The sequence below is a fragment of the Vipera berus genome (genome assembly GCF_964194415.1).
Source record: "Vipera berus genome assembly, chromosome: 3".
Lineage (NCBI taxonomy): Eukaryota > Metazoa > Chordata > Lepidosauria > Squamata > Viperidae > Vipera > Vipera berus.
The window spans coordinates 84093895-84118264 of record NC_138204.1 but is presented as its reverse complement, the minus strand read 5'-3'; the positions used below and the strand labels follow the sequence as shown (position 1 = coordinate 84118264).

General features: G+C 40.0%; 1 protein-coding gene across 1 annotated transcript in view; it reads left to right on the top strand.

Annotated features, from left to right (window-relative positions):
• The window catches only part of TGFBR3 (transforming growth factor beta receptor 3), a 163359-nt gene that overhangs the window by 93361 nt on the left and 45628 nt on the right, over positions 1-24370 (top strand). The window contains exon 5 of the mRNA XM_081322295.1: positions 18009-18192. Within this exon, the coding sequence (XP_081178421.1) occupies positions 18009-18192 (184 nt within the window). The remainder of the gene's footprint in view (positions 1-18008; positions 18193-24370) is intronic.

The window sequence follows — 24370 nt, the reverse complement described above, 5'->3', positions numbered from 1 at the left end:
CTTGGTTATATACTAGAACAGTGGTCCCCAGCCTTTCTGGCTTGGCGGCCTGGTGGGGGTGGGGGAGAGGAGATAGTTCCTTGTGACTTATAGGTGAGCTAGAGAGCTTCGCGTGTGAATGCAAGCGGATACCGCTCCCATGAGGGGAGCTTTGAACGAGAGTGTAAGATGGCCACTGCTCGCGTGAGGGAAGCTTCACATGCATGCATGCCACCTGCATGGCCCAGTTCTGAATAGTCCCCAGGGTTGGGGACCCCTATACTAGAATAAACTCACCAGTGTTACATACACTATGTATTAAATTAGCATTTGATAAATTATCTGTAATAATGGTCAATGTTGATAAAGCAGCTTATCCCAGTTCTTTCAGCTATTTAGTTTTCAGCTTCCATAATCTCATTTTTTTGTACTTTAAATAGAAAATCAACAGATCTGCTACTCTTTTATCTACCAAGTAATAGTTGCCTGGTTGTCTTTTTCTTTGTACTGACAGTGGGGGTTAGATTGACCACTTAATTCATTATATATAATGGTTAAAATGAATACATCAAGAAAAATAAAAGGACAGGAAAAAAACCTGAAAGTAATGAAAAATCATAATTGGTACACCCCCATGGGACTTTGTTATGTGATCTGTACTTTCCTCAGGTTCTAGTTTACTAAATAATTCAGCCTGAATATGTCCTTGATGCATTTACAAGGGCGTATTTTTGTAAGTCTGCACAGTTTTTGAAGCAGACTAGAAAGCAACATAAACAACCATACGGTCAAGAATATTGATTCCTCGGTCTGTCACACTCTAATTCTGAGGCATAGGCAAATCCTTGTCTGAAATGAATTTCACCTGCCTTACTGCCTATTAGTTTAATAGAAACTGTTTCCATAAATACATAGTTTTACAACATGGTACCTTTGTTGTAAAGGTAGAATCTATGGGAAACAATTTGTCTGGTTTCTTAGGGCATATTACATCATTCTTATTTCAATAGATTTTGTGCATATTATAGTGCATGTTCTTAACATATTAGAGGTATTCCTTTATTCCACTGTAATTGATCTACTAACCTCAAAGAATCTTACAATATCTTAAAGACCAACACATTCATTAAACCTTATTCATCTTTATACAGCGACCAGGCTGTTCTTTATAGTGCAACAGATTAATGTAGCTACACTTTTAGAAACTGATAATAGAAACTTGCATAGAAATTGATGTAAAATCTTGAAATTAATTTATCTGTTTTAGTGTTGGAATTTCACTCTGAAAGCAGCTATCACTTATTATTTCTTTTTATCCCAGTAGCTGGTTCTCCTTGGTGATAACATGCAAAGCAGTTGTATAGATCCCAACTGTTCTAATTCAGCTGGCATTCCAATTCAGTGCATTTATATTGGCATTATGTTGTAGCTGAAAAGAGCTATCTACAATCCATAAGGCAAAGACATTAAAGAAAAATAAGGTATTCAAGTAAACAGAAATATGGTATCTGAAAGATTTACATTCAAGCGTATGACAGAGAAGCACACATTTTCCTCCTGAAAATCTTCAGAGTACCTTACGACCAATTCTCTAATAGAAATACAAGTACAAGCTCAACTGTTTTATTAGTATTGGTTTCACCCACCAAAGCTATATACAAAAGGTGCAGAATATAAAAACAGAGCATCTGACCTCTTTGTGATTCTAGGAAATGTATTTTGAATATTTAATTTAACAGGCCTTTAAATTAACAGGCCTTTTTTGTTTGTGCAAAGATCAACTTTCAGATAAGTAGCCTAACTTAGAATTTTTTATTAAAAAGTCATATTCTTGGTGGTATGGAATCTCTCTTTGTGTGAATGCTAGAGAACTCTACTAGCAACATCCCCCCACCCCCTAGTTTTCAGAGGAATTCCAGGAGATGAAATAGTAGAAAAGATGCCTAGAGCATTGCTAGAGGAGAAAAAATAATAATAAATCTGATTGAACTTGGTAAAATCTTTTATCAAGGTTTTCCTCAATTATTTTCTGCTTTCATTGCATCTGCAGATAATCAGATAACCAGTTCTGTTCAAGGTAGGGAGGGCTTAAAGCTCTGCAGAGCTGCTGGGAAGATTATTCAAGGCATTTATTAGATAAAGATGTTTAATCAATCAATCAACCAACCAACCAACCAACCAGAATAGAGGTGGAAGGGACCTTGGAGGTCTTCTAGTCCAGCCCCCTGCTCAAGCAGGAGAACCTATACCAATTCAGACAAATGGCTGTCCAGTCTTTTCTTAAAAACCTCCAGAGATGAAGCACCCACAACATCTGAAGGCCAGCTGTTCCACTGATTAATTGTCCTCACTGTTAGGAAGTTTCTTCTTAATTCCAGGTTGCTTCTTTCCTTGATTAGTTTACATCCATTGTTTCTTGTCTTGCCTTCTAGTGCTTTGGAAAATAAATTGACCCCCTCCTCCTTGTGGCAGCCTCTCAAATACTGGAAAATTGCTATCATGTCCCCCCTAGTCGTTCTTTTCTGTAAACTGGCCATACCCAAATCCTGCAACCGTTCTTCATATGTTTTAGTCTCCAGGCCTTTAATCATCTTAGTTGCTCTTCTTTGCATTCTTTCTAGAGTCTCAACATCTTTTTGTAATGTGGTGACCAAAACTGGATGCAGTATTCCAGGCGTGGCCTTACTAAGACTTTATAAAGCGGTACTAATACTTCATGTGATTTTGATTCTACGTCTGTTTATACAACCAAGGATTGTATTAGTTTTTTTGGTTGCTGCTGCACACTGATGGCTCACATTTAAGTGATCATCCCTTAGGACTCCAAGGTCCCTCTCACAGTTACTATTTTTAAGTCAGGTCTCGCCCAATCTATATTTGTGCCTTTAGTTTTTCCTGCCTATAAGACTTTGCTTTTCTCCACATTGAAACTCATTTTGTTGGATAGGGCCCATTGTTCAAGTTTGTCAAGATCTTTTTGGATCCTGAGTTTGTCTTCTGGGGTGTTGGCTACTCCTGCCAGTTTGGTATCATCTGCAAATTTGTTGAGATCCCCTTGTATGCCCTCATCTAAGTCATTAATGAAGATATTGAAGAGTACTGGGCCTAAGACAGAACCTTGTGGTACCTCACTGCTTACTTCTCTCCATGTGGATGTAGTGCCATTGAGGACTACTTGTTGAGTACTGTTTGTTATCCAGCTACAGATCCATCTATTCATCTAGTTGTAATACTGATTTTGGGATTGTATTATATAGACACCAGATTGCCATGGCTCACTTAAAAACACTCATATTTAAAACAGACCACAGCTTAATACAAAGTGTTGAAACAGCTAATGAGATTCACTTTCAAGAGAGCACATATAGGAGCATGTGCAATCTTAAGTAAACTCTATTCAATTCAACATGGTTGCTTTAGAATAGATTTATACAGGATTGTCCTTTAATTTCCCTGAATAAGTTTTCTTAGCTAAACAGCCACTTAATGCTAGAAAAATCTGAATTTTCTAACAACAATTATACCTCTTTTCAGCAAATTCTATGAATTTTTCATATTCGGTCTATTTTCAGAACAATTTCAGCATATAATATTTTACCATTTGAATTGTAAAGATGTAGAAGTCTTCACCTTTTTTCCAAAATAAAATATTTGAGAACCCACGGCTGACACAATTTGGTCTAGTTAAAGAACAGATGAAGAATTGCTGAGAGAGTGGCTAAGCTTTTTTAGCTCCCTGTGTTCGTTTAACCGTAGCAGGAAGAATTTGCCTCCAGGAGCAAGGAGCACTCCAGAATAAAATCTTTCTCCCATAATTACCCAGTATAAAATGTATATATCTTCATCAAGGGCACACCTGTTTATATGTGGAATGAAAGGCGAGATGGATTGAGTGGGTAAACACTTGGCTCTCTGAAGATAGACTGAAAGCTTTTAGAGCTTTTTGCCTAATCTGTACTTGTACCTTTGTTTTTTCCTGCCCTGGTGTAAAACCTTCCTTTTTAAATATCATTTTGCTGGAGAGGGCCCATTGTCAAGATCTTTTTGGATCCTGAGCTTGTCTTCTAGGGTATTAGCTATTCCTGCCAGCTTAGTCTCATCTGCAAATTTGATGAGTTCTCTTCTATTCCCTCATCTAAGTCATTTATGAAGATATTGAAGAGTACTGGGCCTAAGACAAATACCAGTGTCTAGGCCATCTAACTATTGAAATGCAGCATCATTTATATTTTAAAAAATCAGATATTGGACTGGGTATATGCCTTCAGCTTACAGCCAGTCACAATGAGGGGAGGATACTATGCCCCATTTATACAGAGTCCCAGCAGATGCCATGTGGGGTGGGAATCCTATTTAAGGTTGTGCCTTACTGACCTGGTAGTTTGAAGCCTGACACCTTTTTTTTGTGGGGTCATTTATATGGTTACCTATGCATGGGCATTCAGTGACCCATTTGGCTTTCCATTGCAAATCAATGTTAAAGTTGTTGGATATATATATGTCGTGCAACTGCCAGTGTATCTCTATTATACAGTAAAGCTACACGGTGTCGTGGTTAAAGAGTTGGACTATTGATGGGTGGGGTGGGGGCATTTCCTAGTCTACCCTTCCAGCTGAACACCGCCCTGGGTGAATTTGGACCAGTTACTCTCTCTCTACTTAGCCCACTTCTCAGGACGTTGCTGTGGAGTAAAATAGAAGGAGAGAACTCTGTATGCTGCTTTGTGCTCCTGAATGAAAGGTGAGACATGAATCAAATAAACAAACAAACTGTGAACAATGGCAACTGGCCTCTCACAAAACCTTCAGGTAAAGAACTATTTACAGATTTTCCTGAAAGTTAAATTAAATGCAAACATTGTTCATGGTTCAAAGCAGTGCTGGGGAGCTTGTAGTCTTCTTGATCACATTTATGTTTTCCTAAACAGTCAAAGAAACTATAGACTTTCTTGTATGTGTACCAAAGCAAGGGCTACATTCCAATTTACCAGTTCTGAAAGGTTCCTGGATATACTTACACCAAGATAAATAAAGAATGCGATATATTCTAAAACCCTAATCCTTGTACTTGCTAGAATCATTTTTTGTGAACTAGTGGTATGAACTCCGGCAGATATCTGACTCAATACTAATGAACTGAAATTAGGAATAAAACATTCTAATTTATCTACAACATAAAACATAACTCATCATCTGCTTGGAGCTGAATTGTTTACTCTGGCTTCCCCATGCAATTATGTTAAAGTATTCAACCAGATTAAAAAGGAGAGAGAAAGAGGATGATGAATCCTGTCTTATTTTCACTATAGCAAAGTGGTTTAATTAAGAATTAAATATTGTCATGACTTGGCGACTTTGAACAATACGGTATGTTCAATAATTAGTGTGCAATAGCAGAAAGAGCTGCAATATATTGGTCAAAATAGGTGTTAAAAGCTTAACATTACATTAACATTAAAATCCATAATCGAATCCTTACTCAGCTCTAAAACAACTGTAATGATTACTTCCTTAAACTAAAGAATATTTGGAAAAGCTGCCGTATTTACTTCCAATACAATAAGAGCCATGGTGCAGCAATGGTTGGAATGCAGTATTGTCAGCGGTTTGATTGTCACCGGCTCAAGGTTGACTCAGCCTTCCATCCTTCTGAGGTTGGTGAAATGAAGACCCAGATTGTTGGGGGCAATGTGTTGACTCTGTAAACCGCTTAGAGAGGGCTGTAAATAACTGTAAAGCGGTATATAAGTCTCATTGCTATTGCTATTGCTACACACTAAAATACAGACAAAACCCATTCCCACCCATCCATCCACCCCACACAAATTTGTGACTATCAACTGGGAAATAATCTGTTCGTGGAACCTTTCCCATTTTCTGATTAACTCACATTCTGTGAAAAAAAGGCTAAACTATTGATGAAAAATTGAACAATTTAGATGTAAAAAATGAATAGATCACAAAATCAGTATATTTTCTCATGTCTACCTCAATGAAGATACAGCTGACGTTACTTAACATGTTTGAGTCTGAAAACCATTGTTTGACAAATGCTTCCATTTCCCATTTGAAATAGTTGCAATGTCCTAAGCACCTTTAAAGTAGGCTTTGTATTCTCCAAACTGACAATTTGGAGAATGCTTGCTTGCTTGATTGTATTAAAAGCTGTTGTTTGATTCATTGTATTAAAAGCTCTGTTTCAGAAAGCTTAAGTTAATAATAAGTGGGAACCACCGATCATTGTTGATAAGGGATGCATAAAGTGCATATTTCCTTTTTTCTTCCTCAGGGATTTAAGTTTAAATAATTGTTTCTTCTTTCATAAGAAGCATATGCATTGCAGTATGACCTCAAATAAATGTTTTGGCAGAATCCCATCCTGAAGACAGTGATGTAACTGAGGCCCTCTTAACATGAAGGAAAAAAAACTTCCCTCTCTTGTTCCATCTGCTTAAAAAATCTTTTGCTTTCAGCAAAGATATATTAAATGCCACTTAAAACATGCTTTATTTCAGTATATCTTAAGAAGCAAAGATTAGCTTGCTTTTAAAAATATGTTTGGCACTTATGCAAACTTTTAGTTTTTTCTTCTGCTGCATTACAAATGAAATTGAAGTGACATTCCATACCGAAAGAAAGGAAGAGAAATGTTTGTTGAATTCTAGTAACGCCAAAACAAATGGGATAAAAAAATGGAAATTCACTATCAAGGTATAAAATGGATTGGCAGAATCGAAATATCTAATAACAACTGAAACTGCCAGGCCATATCTTGTTTTGTCCGTATTAATGAGAATAGAATAGAATAGAATAGACTGAGTGGCTGTGCATACCAGCATCTCGGACTAACCAGTCCATTCCACCTTTAATGATGGGGGGGTGAGGTGTTACCTCCCATCGATAGGGCTCGCAACTTGGGCATCCTCCTAGATTCACAGCTCAGTTTTGAAGACCATATAGGAGCCGTGACCAGGGGGGCCTTTGCCCAGGTTCGCCTGGTGTGCCAGTTGCGGCCCTACCTGGACCGAGATGCCCTGCGCACAGTCACTCATGAGCTCGTGACCTCCCGATTGGACTACTGCAACGCTCTCTACATGGGGCTGCCCTTGAGGACCACTCGGAGGCTTCAGCTGGTGCAGAATGCAGCCGCGCGGGTTGTGATGGGGGTTTCCCGATACTCCCATGTAACACCTCTGCTCCACGAGCTTCATTGGCTCCCGGTTGCCCTCCGGGTGAGATTCAAGGTGCTGGTGATGACCTATAAAGCTCTAAATGGCTTGGGTCCGGGATATCTGAGGGAACACCTGCTGCCGGCATCAAGCTCCCTTCATCCTGTGCGCTCCCACAGGGAGGGTCTTCTCAGGGTACCGCCGGTAAAAGATTGCTGGCGGATAACACCCAGGGGGAGGGCCTTCTCTGTGGGTGCGCCTGCCCTTTGGAACCAGCTGCCCGTAGAGCTTAGGACTGCCCCTGACCTTCGCTCATTCCGCCGGGACCTGAAGACCTGGCTCTTTGAGCTTTCTGGCCTGGACTGAGAGTATTAATTGGGGTTTCAATTGGATTTTAATTGGGGTTTTATATTTATTCAAGGTCTAAATGTAATTATTTTAACTGTTCTTAATTTTTGTAATTTTTGTATTGTTATTTTAAAAAACCTTGTGAACCTCCCTGAGTCCTATGGGAGAAGGGCGGTATATAAGTCTAATAAAGATAAAGATGAAGAATAGGACTATAATTCTATTTTAGTCACTTATTTATCAAAACTCTGCATGTTTCAAGGGAAAGGCTTTTGACAGATAATGTATTCATGGACAATGAATGTTTATAATCTCATAAAAATAATGTCTACATATTAAACACGAAGGGTAGACACCATTAAATCTGGTGGCCAGAGGTCATTTGATCATGGACTAACCAGCTTGATGGGTGTTTCTATTTTAGTACCCTTTTCTTCCCCTCTGCTGCCTTAATAGGTGTACCTATTCTGCTCACCACCAAACAAATGATGTCTGTTGTAAGAGAAAGGGAAAAAACTCCAAATTGTGTAAAATTCAATAAGTGAAAGGTGTTAATTCCCTAGAAAGTGCCCTGAATAACTTTTTCATTCCCTTCAACACTTAACAGAGAGATTAGAATGCTTTCTGATAAGAAAGATCTCCACTCCCACTCCGAGATTAGTCATTCTTAAATGAAAGTGGAACAGTAGTTTTATTGGACGTTATCTTTCCCACTGATCTGCCTGATGAGATCCGACTTGTCTGATCTTCCACTACGGAGTCCTTGGGTGACCTCTTTTCTAATTCACTGAATTAGGATTTTGTAAGTTAATTACCCAAACCCATGCTACCTCTTTACGGTTGCTATTTTACAAGATGTAATTATTAACCATATGCAGGTGTTTGTGGTAGCCATGTATTGTTTGTGATGGAGATGTAAATACTTCCAATCAACCCCCCCCCTCCCCCACTGAAAGCAGCCATTTGCCCCTCCAAATGATAGGATTTAGATTGACATAAACTTTTAATCCTAAATTATGCACAAATGATGATCACTGGCTAATAGAGGCTGTAAGGCATGCAAAAGACAAATAGTGTACAGAATTCAACATATGGCATATTTTAACTTGATGAGGAACAGGCCATGACCTGAATCAAGGACAAGAACAAGGCTAAAACATTTCATTTATAATCCAGACTGGGATTCAAAGCAAATGGTTTGTGCTGTGTACTTGGTGTCTTCATCTGGGGTGTTTCAGCACATAGTAAAGTGCTTTGCAGGCCTAACATACAGCAGAACGTCAGTCTGGCAGTTTGTACATATTGGTGATTTGCCAATGCAGATGGTCAGATCTGCAGTAAGAAACTATTGGGAATCATATTCGGTCCAAACCACTGGTTCTGTTGGTTGTTCAGCTTGTCAGATACTTTACAGGTAGTCGTCAACTTACAATTGACCCACAATTTTGGCTGCTAAGTGAGACATTTTTAAGTGAGTTTTGTCCTATTTTGCAACCTTTCTTGCCACAGTTGTTGAGTGAATCACTGCAGTTAATAAGTTAGTAACAGGTTTGTTAAGTGAATCTAGCTTCCCCAATGACTTTGCTTGTCAGAAGATCGCAAAGGTTGATCACACAGCCCCGGGAGACACTGCAACCGTCATAAATATGAGCCAATTGCCAAGCATCTGAATTTTGATCACGTGACCATGGGGATGCTGCAGTGGTCGTAAGTGTGACAAATCATCATAAGTCACTCTTCCAGTGCCATTGTAGCTTTGAAGGGGCACTTAATGAACTGTTGCAAATCAAGGACTACCTGTATTTATCAACTTTGTATGGCCACCCATTTCACACATGATGACTCCAAGCAGCGTACAACAAAAAAGTGATGAAAACATTTTAATAATTAATAATAATAATAATAATAATAATAATAATAATAATAATAATAATAATAATAATAATTTTATTTGTATACCGCCCTTCTCCCGAAGGACTCAGGGCGGTGAACAGGGCAATACATGTTAAAAGACAAAAATACAAAATTAAAAGAGATTAAACAAGGTGCCCAAGAACTATAACAATAGGTTAAAATACATTGAACAGTAATAAAACCCAACCCCATCCCATCAGGCCAGGCCAGCTTGTTCGAACAAATAAGTCTTTAGATCGCGCCGGAAGGAGCGAAGGTCAGGCGCCATCCGGAGCTCAACTGGAAGATGGTTCCATAAATCCGGCGCGCCCACAGTCACCAGTCGGCATTCTTTGACCGGTGGCACCCTGAGGAGGCCCTCTCTGTGGGAGCGTACTGGGCGGAGGGAAGTTGATGCCGGCCGCAGGTGCTCCCTAAGGTATTCTGGACCCATGCCATGTAGGGCTTTGTGGGTCATTACCAGCACCTTGAATCTCACCTGGAAGACAACTGGAAGCCAATGCAGCTCGCGGAGCAGAGGTGTAACATGGGAGTATCGGGAAACTCCCAACACAACTCTCGCGGCTGCATTCTGTACCAGTTGGAGCCTCCGAGTGGTCCTCAAGGGCAGCCCCATGTAGAGAGCATTGCAGTAGTCCAAACGAGAGGTCACGAGCACATGAGTGACCGTACGCAAGGCATCCCGGTCTAGATAGGGCCACAACTGGCGCACCAGGCGAACCTGGGCGAAGGCCCCCCAAGTCACAGTTACTATATGATCTTCTAAAGAAAGCTGTGAGTCTAGGACTCCCAAGTTGCGAGCCCTATCTACGGGGGGGTAATAACTCATCCCCCATAGAAAGAGATGGGATATCCTGAATATCCCGAGATGCCGGTACGCACAGCCACTCAGTCTTGTCAGGGTTGAGTCGAAGCCTGTTCCTCCCCATCCAGACCCGAACCGCCTCCAGGCAACGGGACATCATGTCGAGGGCATCACTGGGGTGGTTTGGGGTCAAAATAAAAAGCTGGGTATCATCGGCATACTGATGATACCCAACTCCAAAACCACGAATGATCTCACCCAGCGGTTTCATGTAGATGTTGAACAGGAGAGGCGAGAGGACCGACCCCTGAGGGACTCCACAAGCGAGAGGCCTCTAGGTCGACCTCTGCCCCCCTGCCAATACCGACTGCAAATGTCCCAGGAGATAGGAGGAGAACCACTGAAAAACCGTGCCTCCCACTCCCAATCCCCTGAGACGCCGCAGCAGGATACCATGGTCGATGGTATCGAAAGCCGCTGAGAGGTCTAATAGGACTAGGACAGAGGAATATCCCCTGTCCCGAGCCCTCCAGAGATCATTCACCAGAGCGACCAATGCCGTCTCCGTGCATTTTATAAAAACCACTTAGAATAATTAATTCAACATAATTAAGAATTGAACTCAAGATAAGAGGTGTAAAGAATATTATATAGGTATGTATACCTATGTGTGGGACGCGATGGCTCAGTGGGTTAGGACGGCAGTTTGGCGGGTTGAATCCCGAGTGCTGTGTAACAGAGTGAGCACCTGTTACTCATCCCAGCTTCTGCCAACCTAGCAGTTCGAAAGCACGTAAAAATGCAAGTAGAAAAATAGGGACCACTACGGTGGGAAGGTAACAGTGTTCTGTGTGCCTTTGGCGTCTAGTCATGCCGGCCACATGACCACGGAGATGTCCTTGGGGTTTCACTAGGACCTAGGTGAAAAGGGTAAAATATTTCAGACTTCAGTTTTCCTTTCAAATCATGGTCACTGGGGAGATTCCATCTGAAGGCCAGCTTTCTAGGTGGGATATGTGTGTGGTCCTCTAAGGACCAAATCAGGAGACTATTTGGGGTAGAGAAAACAGCAGGATTAAAGTTCAGGGTTAATCTTACTTAAGGGATTTCATTCTTCCCAAAGGATGAATATTTTTAAAAACTAGCCCAAGTTTTAGGATTAAGATAATTTCTCATCGTAGTCAGAATGCCTTGTTTGGGAAGGAAAAGTGCCCTATGCCAAGTCATTGTTCTGAGAAGAGTGAACAAGGTCACTGCAAAAGACCGGAGAATATGTTGGAACAGACCCTTATATAGCGCTCCCTGCATATAAAGTTCACAATAGTTGTGGATAGTTGCATTTCTTAGCTTCATTACATGCTTGTTTATAAAAATGAAGGCCAAGTGGTGACAGGTGAAGTTTGTCACAGTGATAGGCAGACATTTCATAACTATAGGCATTGGCAGCGGAGTTGTTAGCTAGCCAGTTGGCTGGGCAAGTAATCTTCCGACAAATAGTGTGCATAACTTTCTGATTTATTTTATAGACAACTTGGGGTCTTGTGGAACTAGACCACAGGTCTGCAACCCGCGGCTCCGGAGCCGCATGCGGCTCTTTCAGCCATCTCCTGTGGCTCCTAGTCCTCTGCCATGTGCAGTCCAAAAAAAAAAGTGGGACTAAAAAAGTTCAATCAATCAATTCAAATATGCAGGGTTGGTGCATATCTCACCTTGGCTCCACTCTTCAGTCAAACTCTGTTCTGCACTTGCACGCATGCACGCGCATGCGCACACATTTTTTGCGGCTCCCAGTTTATCCTTTTGTGAGGGAACCGGTTCCGAGTGGCTCTTTCACTGTTTCAGGTTGCTGACCCCTGAACTAGACAAATTAGTGTTCCAGTTAGCAAGCATCATTCCCTTTGTCCATAGATTATTAGCCTTTGTTTGCAGCAGTTACATGCTTACACATAAACACATACTGATGAGGTATATTGCAAATAATTAGAGGGACATTAACTAATATGGGATATTAGTTAGGATATTTTCCTCTGCTCTGTCAGACAAGCAATGGACAAAGAGTTTATTTGCCACAAAGAGGAACTAAGTACTGGGAATAAGTGAGGGAAATAACTGCTGACATAGTCATTATAGTGATTCCTGTACATCCGGCTTCAGAATGAAAACTCAACAAAGTTCAGGCGGGCTACACCCATCATTCAGAAAAGGAATTACTATTTTTTATAGTGTTGCAAGAGTGCCAGTTTGACACAGTGATTAAGACACCAGGTTAATACCTGGGAGTTCTAGCCCTGCCTTATGTATGAAGGCAGCTGGGTGACCTTGGACCAGTTCCTGTTTCTCAGCCCCAGGAAGAAGGCAATGGCAAACTACTTCTTGCCAAGAAAGCTGCGGTAACTTGTCCAGGACTCAAAGCCCACCTACTCACTCACCCACCCACAGACATACATGTGCGCGCGCACGCACACACACACACACACACACACACACACACACACACACACACACACACAGAGAGAGAGACCCCTACACACAAATAGTGCAAATCTTTCTGAGTCAGTTCCTTAACTCTTAATGAATCAACTTTCAGTGGTTGTTCTGGAGTGAAAACCCACAACTCAACAGGGAATGATCAAATACATTTATCTATATTGGTCATAAAAGTGCTTGTCTTGGAGACCTGTGGGATTACCCAGTTCCCACAGGTCTTTCTCTCCATTCAGCGTGGTGCTTTGTGTATGGTGATGTAGCCCAGCCCTATGTCCTTCATGACATTTCAGGCAAGTCCAATTGCTAGCCTCAAAAGTTACCTTCTCAAGCTAGATGTGGTACTTTCACATCCTGGAGATTTCCAGAGCAGCCCTAACTCTTCTGGAAGACATCAGTTCTATTGAGGAAGCAGTTAATGTCTGATGAAAAGTAGTGAAACCCAAGTGACGGCTGCCTTTTCTTTCCCTCTCTGGAAGAGTTTCTTGAACACAATCCAAAGAAAATAACATGTTTGGCTCATTTAATGTAGCCTTAAGCCCTCATAGTAAAACTTTTGAGACCTGGCAGGCACAGCAGAAGCCTTCTTTGCTCTTGCCTCTGTCACTTGATTCCAGACTTTATTTGTAAATTAGGCAGTCATGTTAAAGCTTAATTAGAATTAATTATTTTATTCAAAAGTTGGAAACTGCAGCGTAGCAATGTGTTGACTGTCCAGACAGTGACTTTTTTCCCCATTTCATAGCCTTAGAAGGGCAGTGTGGTTGTTTTATTTTGATGGGGGTCACATGAGAGGAGCATATACTTAGCCTACGCACTGAAGTATGGCTTTTTTGATGCATTTATGCTGTTGGTCTAAGACTTCAGAAATCTTGCAAAATCTAAAGGCTTTGAATAGATGATTGGCTCATTAAGTAGTTTCCTTCAGACTGCTTGATGTTATTTTGTCTGAAGACTAGCAAACTATCAGGGCTGAAGATTCAAATAACTTTCTAGATAATAAAGGGTTCTCAGGCAGTATTAATTGGATACTCGTTGTTTTTAACAGGAAGGGCTTTAAAAGAGTTTTCCTGTTTTAGGATAAGGTTTTGCTGTATCCTGCACTTTGGTTCTTTGCTTTATTTCTGGGGATGAGGAGTGGAGGTTCCTGGCTCCAACCTGAGATTAGCCCATGATTCAGCTCTCTATTCATGTTAACGTCTTCTTAAAACATTGCCAGAACAACAGAAATGAAGATGAGGGATAAACTTATATGCATCAGTTTCCCCTCTCCATTTTTGCAATGGAAGAGGCCTTATATAGGGCGAGCTATGAAAACATGAAAAATAAGAATCAAAACTGAACGGATGCAGGATATTGCCTCACACAATCAATCAAGCCCTCACACTTTAAAAATAAAGCTGATTGTTATGGTTTATGTAGAAGTATTTCTGCATGCATATGAATGCACATGCACATGCAGTGGCATATTTTATATATATGGGGAAAAAAGGCACAAGGTAAGTCCAGGAGTTTGCTATGGTGCATTGCAAACTAGCACAGCACAATGTGTGAATCGAGAATAAATATTTTTGCTCCCTCAAAAATAATCTAGTAACTTCAATTAAAAATATTCCATATCCCAGTTACTGCACCAGTTACAAGCATCCCTTGTTAAATTGAGATTTGTTTTATTAATACTGCACATTGCCAAACGTAAAGAAGATGTCTTGAGACTATCAGGTGATGAATGGACAGATTAAAGTTTGCTGAAATGTAGATTAATGACATTTGGGGCTCCCCTTTTATACAAATCTGATTATTCTTTTATAGTCTTCTAGTAAAATTTATATATGAACCACTGCAATGAGTATAATTTCTTTTTTTTAAATGAAATGGTGTAATGTGGTCACATGACCATCAAAAAAGCTCATTGAGACCTGAAGCAGATTTAATTTGTATTTTTAAAATATAATTTAGTAAAGAGAGAGTGAATGAAGCAAGAAGCAATGGATGGAAACTAGTCAAGGAGAGAAGCAACCTAGAACTAAGGAGAAACTTCCTGACAGTTAGAACAATTAACCAGTGGAACAACCTGCCTCTAGAAGTGGTGAATGCTCCAACACTGGAAGTTTTTAAGAGAAGACTGGACAGCCATTTGCCTGAAATGGTATAGGGTTTCCTGTCTGAGCAGGGGGTTGGACTAGATGACTTCCAAGGTCCCTTCCAACTTATTATTATTATTGTTGTTATATCGCTCGTTGTGATTTGCTCAACCTAAATACACTCTTGTTTTAAAGGTTGTGTCTTGACTAGTCTGGATATACTATATCCCTCCAGCAGACACTCCCTTTTATAAGATATGTGGTTGTCCTTCAGGTTCAAAGAAGACAGTTGATTGTGCAATTCTTTTGTGGACATGGAGGTGGCTCTGCGGTCCTTGTCTGAAACCACAGATCTAGCACAATGGAAGCACTGGAAGTATGTTGTAGTATCTGGCCTGTTATTATGTGATACTGCTCATTATTTTCTATTAGTTTTTGATGGCACCTTTATAGCCTAGGATCAGCCAGCAGGTTCTATTACCAGCTGCAGCTTCTAGTTGCTTTGCCTGAACATCACAGTAGCACAGGGTTTCTTTCACAGTATCTCTATAGCACTTGGGTGGTCAACCTCGAGGTCTTTTCCTAGACTCCAGTATACTATATAGAGTAGACCAATTGGTGAGACATATGGCAGTCATCCATTCTGATAATACGTCCCACCCATCTCATCTGGGTTCTGATAATCAGGGCTCAATGCTGGTGGACTTTGCCTAATCAAAAACCTCCAGATTGAGAGACATGGTCTTGCCATGGTCTAAGGACTCCTGGTGATCCCTGAGACCTTTTTATAAATTCTTGATTACTACTATGTACCCTGCCCAGAATCACTGTTTAAGAATATACGTATGCTTCCACTTAGTCATGCAAAAGTGTCTTCATATCTATTTGAAACATGTTATTGTTTGAAACAAAGCTCTATTGAGTCTGGGTGATGTTCAAAATCACCATGACAAGTCATTGGTCACAGTATTTTAGAAAAAAAGTGTCCTATGGAAATAATCACATTACTCTATTTCACTCTGTTGCTGTGGCCATTTCTCAAACAGATCCTTTCCTTCGTTCCCACCAGAATAAGTTTCCTATGATGCAATCCTCCATTCTATGACAACATGAAAGACAAGTTATCAATTTTCCAATTTTTATCCCTCCAAGATAGGATGTAATTTGATTAAGAACACCTGTGCTGCTGACATCTGTTTTAAAATAGTGTACATGACTTGTACTGTTCATTGATATCCATAACTATTAAATGCAGTGCTAATGAGGATTCTGATGTTGATTTTTTTGGCTCCCATACATAAGCCCATGAAAGTAATTGTCAAGGGTTAGGCAGTTTTCCAGGATGTATTAGTTTCCAGTACTTTGGGATCATTTCACTTCCTGGTTTAGCTAAACGGTTAGTCCACCCAGTTCATACCATCTAAGATTTACCTAAATGACGCTGGCTAGCAGTGGTAGTGATCCAAAAGATCAAATTCCATTAACCTTAAGCACATGCCATAGAAACATTTCTCTGTGATCTGTCTCTCCCACTTAAGAAGCTTTGCGATTGATTTGATATTACATGAACTGCTCCATAGTAGCTTAAATGTTTTCTACTATCTTTGACTGACTTTTCAAAGATCAGTTTTAAGAGTAAGAAAGTTCTTTCTTGCAGTCCCCTTTGCAAATGCTATTGTGCCTCAGGATTTTATTTCATTGCATGAGTTAGCTTGCTTGGGCCTATATACAGTATGAAAGCCGTTTTTGTATCAGATTGGCCTTGAATACACCAATTTTCATTGCACAATGCCTGCTTTGCTGCCTCAGAAAGATTTCCCCCCCCCCATCAATGGACTGATAGTCCTCTAATTCAGTGTAAGGCAGCTTCCTGTGTTGGTTGACTTCATATCCTCTAATGTTGTTTCCGACAGACGGACTTGAATGTTTCAGTTGCTTTAGAACTTCTTGTGAACTTGGAGGTCATAAATGACAATGAAGCAGTGGAATGATACCTTAAATGCAATATAGAAAGGTGGCCAAATTGACTAGTTTCATTAAAGAAAAGCATATATCCAGTTTTGTTTCTACTCAGTAACTTTGTACTTAGGGAAGAAAAAATAAATAAAATGGGATTTCTGGTTAGATATGTTTGTTATTATGGAAATGGCTAGTATATATTTAGCATGTAAAGGTAAAAAAATAAGGCTATGTTTTATTATTTTTATTCTACTGAGCTGAAAAAAGTTGGAACTGAATGCTTTTTTTTCTTTCTTTTTTTCCCCTTACCCCACACTTCTCTTTCCCCTTCTTTTCTGTTCCCCCACTTCTCTATTATCTTGTTTTCATTTGTATTTTATATTATAATTTTAATAAAATTATATATTTAAAAGGAAGAAAGATGGGAATATAGAAAAATGGTGTATAATGGCGTATCATTAATAAGCCCATATTTCATGCAATACAGTTATTACATGTATATCTGAGTGAATTTTATCCATTCACCAAAATGAAACCGGGGAAAAAGCCATGTTCTGTTTTCTTGTGTAGCGAACAGGAGCCCAGTATTAAATCAGCGTTCGTCTTCATATGCAGTACGACATGGGGGTTCAGTGAATAATGGAGTCGCCCATTAACAAGGGTTCCCCTAATCTTTATTAGACTACTTTGTGTGAATCAAGTTATGCTGGAATTACAGGACCTAACATTTTCAGCTGTTTATTGGGGTTCTGAGAGGTGTCCTACCAGAGCTGGGAAGTGACAGCTTGAAGAAGGCCGTCATAGGCTGTTTTTCTTTAAAGTAGAGTTACAGGTGTCCCCCAAAAGAGTCAGCTTTTTTGTTGTTATTTTCCTAATTATGTAATGCTTGTTTTTTTTTTTTGCTATTTATTGGGATACAATACAAAAGATCTTGTTAAGAAATACCTAGCGTTTGGGACCAAATTCTTATGCATGTTTTCTATGTATTCTTTCTAGAAGGTAAATACCTTCTTATCCACACTGAATCTTTCATTGATAGCTAATTGAGAAGAATTGAAATCCATGTTTTTGGTGTGATAATTCTATTTAAAGTGACTTGGGTTGTCCAAATGTTTGCAATCTAGTTTATTTAGCAGGTAGTGGAGACGGTGCCACAGTTTTAATGTCATGATTTTACAGTTGGTAAGTTTTTTGTTTTTTTTGAAGAGACAATCGTTTGGTAGCAGGTGACTTTGTCACATTAAATATGGCTTCCAATCTCCTCAGGTTTCAGCAGGTTCCACGGTGCAGTTTGTGAAGGAGGACTTCTCCCTGACAGCAAAGAGAGAAGAGAAACCCCTTCCTCAAGGAAATAAGCATCTGTTAGAGTGGGCTGAAAAGGAATACGGAGCAGTAACGTCCTTCACTGAATTTAAAATATCCAGGAATGTTTACATAAAAGTGGGTGAAGGTAGGTCTGTTGAAGCTTATGTGACTGTTAATAAGAAATGGGGTTTAATTAATGTTTGTCTTCAATTTTACCCGAGGGACATTCCTTGGCTCTCCTGAGATAAGAAAAATCACTCCAAAAATTGTTTCCTTTGTACCCTTGTCATTGCCACAGGGGGAAAGCAGTGTATTAGAAAGGGTCACGTTACACAGAATGTTAGCTGGGGACATCTGGGTGAATTTTGACTTTCAAAGGGTTTCATTTGATATCCCCCCCCAGAAGTAGCAATTGAGAGATAAGAGGTCAAAAGAAGGAGGGCTGTAAAATAAGGCTTGCCACACTCTGACAAATTGGGGTGAATTTGTCTCTAATCCTGGTGCTTGTCAAACTAATGTTTGAATAACTGGCTGCTGATCAGAAAGGTTTTCTGACTGGAATTTAAAGTTTTACATGTTAGCAATATTTTAGTCATTTTTACCCCACCTTTATTACTTTTATAAATAACTCAAGGCAGTAAACATAACAGTGTTTTTCCTCCTCATATTTTCCCCACAACAATCATCCTGTGAGGTGGATTGGGCGGAGAGTGAGTGACTGGCCCAAAATCACCCAGCTGGTTTTTCATGCCTAAGGCAGGACTAGAACTCACTGTCTCCTGGTTACTAGCCTGGTGCTTGAACCCCCAGACCAAACTGGCATAAAACATGTTTGTTACTGAATTGCTATATGATGCACTGATTACATCTCAAAATAATTTTCTCTTTGGCAGTGCGGGGAAATACCGAAATGTGACACAATAGTTTATTGATCAATATTTTCCTTGAAAGTAAGGAACCCAATTCATTTTGGGATGCTAACACGGAGGGATGGATGCTCTAATTTTGTGCACTTAAACTGGAATCTAATAAATCCAGTCCCTTGCCATTTATATTACCAGTGTTTTTGAATAGATCTTTTGGCTATTTACATTGCAGGCATGGGTTACAGTTATAATCAGGACATCAGGAAGCAGCATAAAGGGTTTTGACTGCCATCTTTTTGAGATTCCAGTTTATAGCAATTGAGATGGTCAACTTTTATGTCTGATTTTTCTAGCCTTTAAGCAATCCATATCTAGAGTATTGAAAATGTGATGTGAGTGTTAGGCTTCTGTCTTAATTCTAATTGTCGTGCTATAATTTATCATATTACAGTTACTATATTTTCATGGCAACTGAGCTCTAACTTTTCTGATTTGCCATTTTGCCTTCTATATTATTATGCCCTTATTTCATAAAGCATTAATTAGTCAACAGTCTTTCAAAATCTACTTCGATGAATTTAAGTGTTCCCATTTCAATGCTGACACTCTTCTCCCTGTTAGCATTTTGTTAGCACCTAGAATGGTTTGCCGTTATCCTAGAGTTAAATCTTTTTAAAATACCTTCCAGCTGCAGGGGAATTTTATTGCTGATATATTACTTTTGGCAGCAACAATTTATTGAGGAAAGTTGATACATGATAAACATTTTCGATAAAAGGGCTTATCTTGTTAAGCCCAAAGAACTAAAGTTTACACCAACGTCGGGTCATGTTGGATAGGAATATCAAGATAACACCTAATTAATAAAAAAGCATGATATTGCTTTCCCCATTTTTAAGCTAAGTTGTTGACACACACTCACACATAAATAATAAGATCCAGGACACACTTTTTCAGTTCAGATCAGAAAGTTGGCAACATCCAAAGGAGGTAAGAGTTATTTGTCAATTGTTCTTTTCTTTTCCTGGAATCAGCCCTTTTCTTAGCAATTGTTGCTCCAGGCAACCACATATCCCAAACTGATGTTTTGCTGTTATTGTTCATTTTCTGGCAATGTTTATGTGAGTGACATAATAAAGTAGAGGACAGGTGAAGGTTGTTGGCATTCATTTTCTTGTAAAGGAAAATTAAGATATACAAAAGCTGAAGACCAACAACTGAACAGTAATTTTCACCCTTTATATAGTGGAAGAATAATCGTTCTGTATAAAAAATTGAAAAAAAAATATATAAAAAATTATCAGAAATTAATAGGTTGTCCCCATTAGTTTATCTGTTGATGAATTGTTTTTCCATGAATTCAGCATTGCTATAAAGTTGCTATAGAGATCCTTACTCCCTGCCTCGGAATAATTGTGGCCTAAGGACTACTGTTTCCATGCACAACAGGGCTAGTCATATAGCACAAAAAACCTACTGCTATAATATCTACTGGTTCATAGTAATAGTAGTAAATAAATAAATCTAAATTCATTAATAAAATAGTGACCAGCAGGTAAATAAGTAAGGTGCACACACATTCTCTGAGAATCTTGTATAGACGATCTTACATTCCACGATGACAAAAAAGATCTTGTAAGATTGTAGAATGCAGTCTTATTCTGAGCCATGCCATTTATCTGCTAGTAGCATCTACCCAGATTCCAGACTTTCCTTCTCCACTGACAATTATCACTGAATTCTTGACAAATCGTTTAATAATTCATCTCTCTTATATCAATTTTACAGACATATACTTCAGAATACATACGGCTTTCACAACTTTTCACCTGCATGAGCATTATAGCAAAACAGCAGCTATAATATTTGGTTTATACTCCCTGGATTCACAACTTCTGCAGGAAGAGCAAATTGAAATCATTTGTATAGCTCCATCTGATGCATCAAATTAGCTATTCCTGAATCAGGAAGCTTTGTAAATAATCACCCTTTGTTGTCATTTCACGTTTGCAACTCATGCTACCTTGAATGCCATCTAGAATGCAGTAGCCTGATTAGTAATAGTTTAAGCCTAATTTGTCTGTTCTGTAGTGGTACAATGAAAGCTGCACAGGTTGCCAAGTAGGCTTCTGGGTACAGTTCAAGATGTTGGTCATTACTTTTATAGCCTTTGTGTCTTAGGAACTCATTATGTATCAGACTCCTTCTTCTAGTGCAGGGGTGTCAAACTCAATTTCACTGAGGGCCGCATCAGCGTTGCGGTTGCCCTCGGGGGGGCAGGTGGATGGGTGCGGCCTACTGGGTGGGCGTGGCTGGAGTGCATGTGGCCTACTGGGTGGGCATGGCCAGCTCTACATCGTTCACGTCAAGGTTGCCTATAGGGGCCTGGGCAGGAGTGAGACAGATCTGCGAGTCTCTGGCAGAAGGAGGGTCTCTGGGCCAGGGCCAAGGCAGTGGGGGCTGTTCCCTCACTGTTTCCAGGATGGCTTCGCGGGCCACATGAAACCACTTCGTGCCCCCGGGCCTTGTGTTTGACATGTCTGTTCTAGCGGTACCTGCTTATCTGGTAAGATGTAGAAGAGGCAGCTTGCTATGGGTCCCATCCCCAAGGAAGTGTTGTCATCAGGTGGTGAGCCTTCTCCCTCTTTCCTCTGGAAGAAGTTATCTACATAGATGAGGTTGGCTGAAACCCTGATAGTGTTTCAGAAAGCTGTCAGGACCTGGGTTAACTGGAGGACCTTAGTGGACAACATGGTTGGTTAAACAGAGGAAGTGCCACTAGCATTTGATGAAGGGGAGATGGCTGTCATTATTCATTGTCTCGTTTACTGCTTCCTGTAAAGGGGGCTTTACATTACTTGGGGTATTTTTTTTCAGTTGGAGTAGCTTATCAGCCCAAGTATATCATATGCAGTAGATGTAGATATAAAATGAAAACGGTGTCTCCTCTCAGCCTAAGCTGGACTACCGACAAACACTCTTTTTAATTGAGAATTATATAGAGAAAAATGAATAAGTTGAACTAGGGCCTTATTAATAAAAATAGCAGTTTGCTGAGGTTTTTGCTTACACATAGACATAGGAGTAACTGCTGAAAGCAGATACATACAGACACATATACAAAAGGCTACTGGTGCTTCCTAACTACACAGATAACATTAAAGTAATAAGACACCAGAACAGTGTAGTGCACATACCCAGCCACCCACTCACCCACTTTTCCACTAACTACCTGCAAAATAAAACACAGCGAACATAAAGCCCACCCACTCATATGCACATTAATTTCTCCATAGTAATAGTGTTGTGTTTTTTTTAAAAAAGCTCTAATTTACAAGTTCTGTTAGTAGACATGCCTGCATAATCTCTATTCAATGCTTTACATCCCTTCATCAAATGCCCCAGCCTAATTCAGTAGCAGCAAGGATGTAACTGGTTGTGGGGGGCCATACACTCTGGAAAAGCAAGCCATACACAAGGGACAAAATAACTACTCAATATCAGACTTCAAAAGTACAGGTAGCCTTTGAGATACGACCACAATTGAGTCCAACATTTCTGTTGTTAAGTGAGACACTTGTTAAGTGAGTTTTGCCGCATTTTGCAACCTCTCTTGCCACAGTGGCTAAGTGAATCACTGCAGTTGTTAAGTTAGTAACACGGTTGTTAAGTGAGTCTAGCTTCCCCATTGTCAGAAGGTTGGAAAAGGTGATCACATCATCCCGGGACACTGCAGATGTGATGAATATGAGCCATTTGTCAAGCATCTGAATTTTGATCACGTGACCATGGGGGATGTTGCAGTGGTCACAAGCGTGAAAAACGGTCATAAGTCACTTTTTTCTGTGGCGTTGTAACTTCGAATGGTCACAAAATGAATCAAGGACTACCTGTACTCAAGATGATGCCACCGTGGTTAGAATGCAATATTGCAGGCTAACTCTGCCTACAACCTGGAGTTCGATCCTGACGGAGTTTGAGATTGACTCAGCCTTCCATCCTTCCAGATGGTTGGGGACAATATGCTGACTCTGCAAACCGCTTAGAGAGGGCTGTAAAGCTCTGTGACGCGGTATATAAGTCTAAGTGCTATTTGCTAGTGCTATTGCAATGCCACTCCCCAACAGCAAATTGTGCTCTAAGGCTAAAACAAAACTCAGAATCTGTATCTTTTATTTTAAGTGCAGAACACTATAGCCAGCTTAGCAGAGTTTCACCTAACCCGCTTAGCAGAGCTTTTGAACAAAACCCAACCAAGGTATGTGACAAACTTCATGAGCTCTTATACAACTCTCAGAGAATCTCTGGGTGGAAGGCTAGACTGGAAAGTCACAAAACCACCTTGGGGGAAGCATAATGTCAAAGCAATTTGGTTTTGTTGCCATGAAATCGACCTGGGTATGTCCATATAAAAGGAGCCCTGACCTTTACCTCCAATGTTGGTAATTTACTATTGCACTATGATCGTCCCCTGTAGCTGAATTAATCCAAACAGCATATGATTTAAGCTGATACCCACACGATGAAAGCAGCTGTCCCATTTTTGACTTATTTATCTGCTAGCACCGATGATTGAAACACGAGGACCTTCCAGAAACACACAGTGAAAATACAAAATCTCCTGTAATGTTTCACATTGAAAAGATGTGGTGATAATTCTCAGAGAACTGGTTGGAAAGCCATCTGCCCATTTGAAGACCTGGTGTTACTCATACTGAGAATCAATTTTGCACGTGTGCCTTTGGAGTGCATTAATCCGAGCGCAAGCTGGACCCCTTCAGGATCACTTTCCATGGTCTGGATGGGAGGAGTTGGCAGAATCTCTGCAGCTTTGAGATCCCATCTGGCAGGATACTTAACGGATGTTGGGGCCTGCTCTATCCATGAATAGATTTACTTTCTCGTGGCTTACACAGAAGGATCCTCCAAAGAGGAAGGCGAAGGGACGCTAAAACTGAGTCAGAATGGAAAAGATTAAAAAAATAAAATAAAATAAAAATAAAACTGCCAGTCTCGATCCATTCGTACCCATCTTGGGTAGGATCAGATGTGAATCACCACATAGACAGTTCGAGCTGCCAGATCTCAAGTTGGATGTTGGAAAATTAGGAAAGGATTAGAAAAAGTCAACCCAAGCAATCAAAAGGCTGGAGCAATTCCCCTCTAGGAAAAGTTTACAACATTTGTGGCATTTAGTTGATTTAAAAGGACAAGGAAAGGAAAATGATATTGTAGTTCCCATTTCTATTTATTTTTGTGAAAAGTGCCATCTGCTTTTCATGAAAATCATAATGATTCTGAAGTAGGATGTAAAGCAGTAATCCTAATTAGTTATGATGTGGAGGGAAGTCTATTGAGATTAGGTTTCTCCTCTCCCTTTTATAATGCAAGTAATCCTCGACTTACAACAGTTCATTTAGTGACTGTTCAAAGTTACAATGGCACAGAAAAAAATGA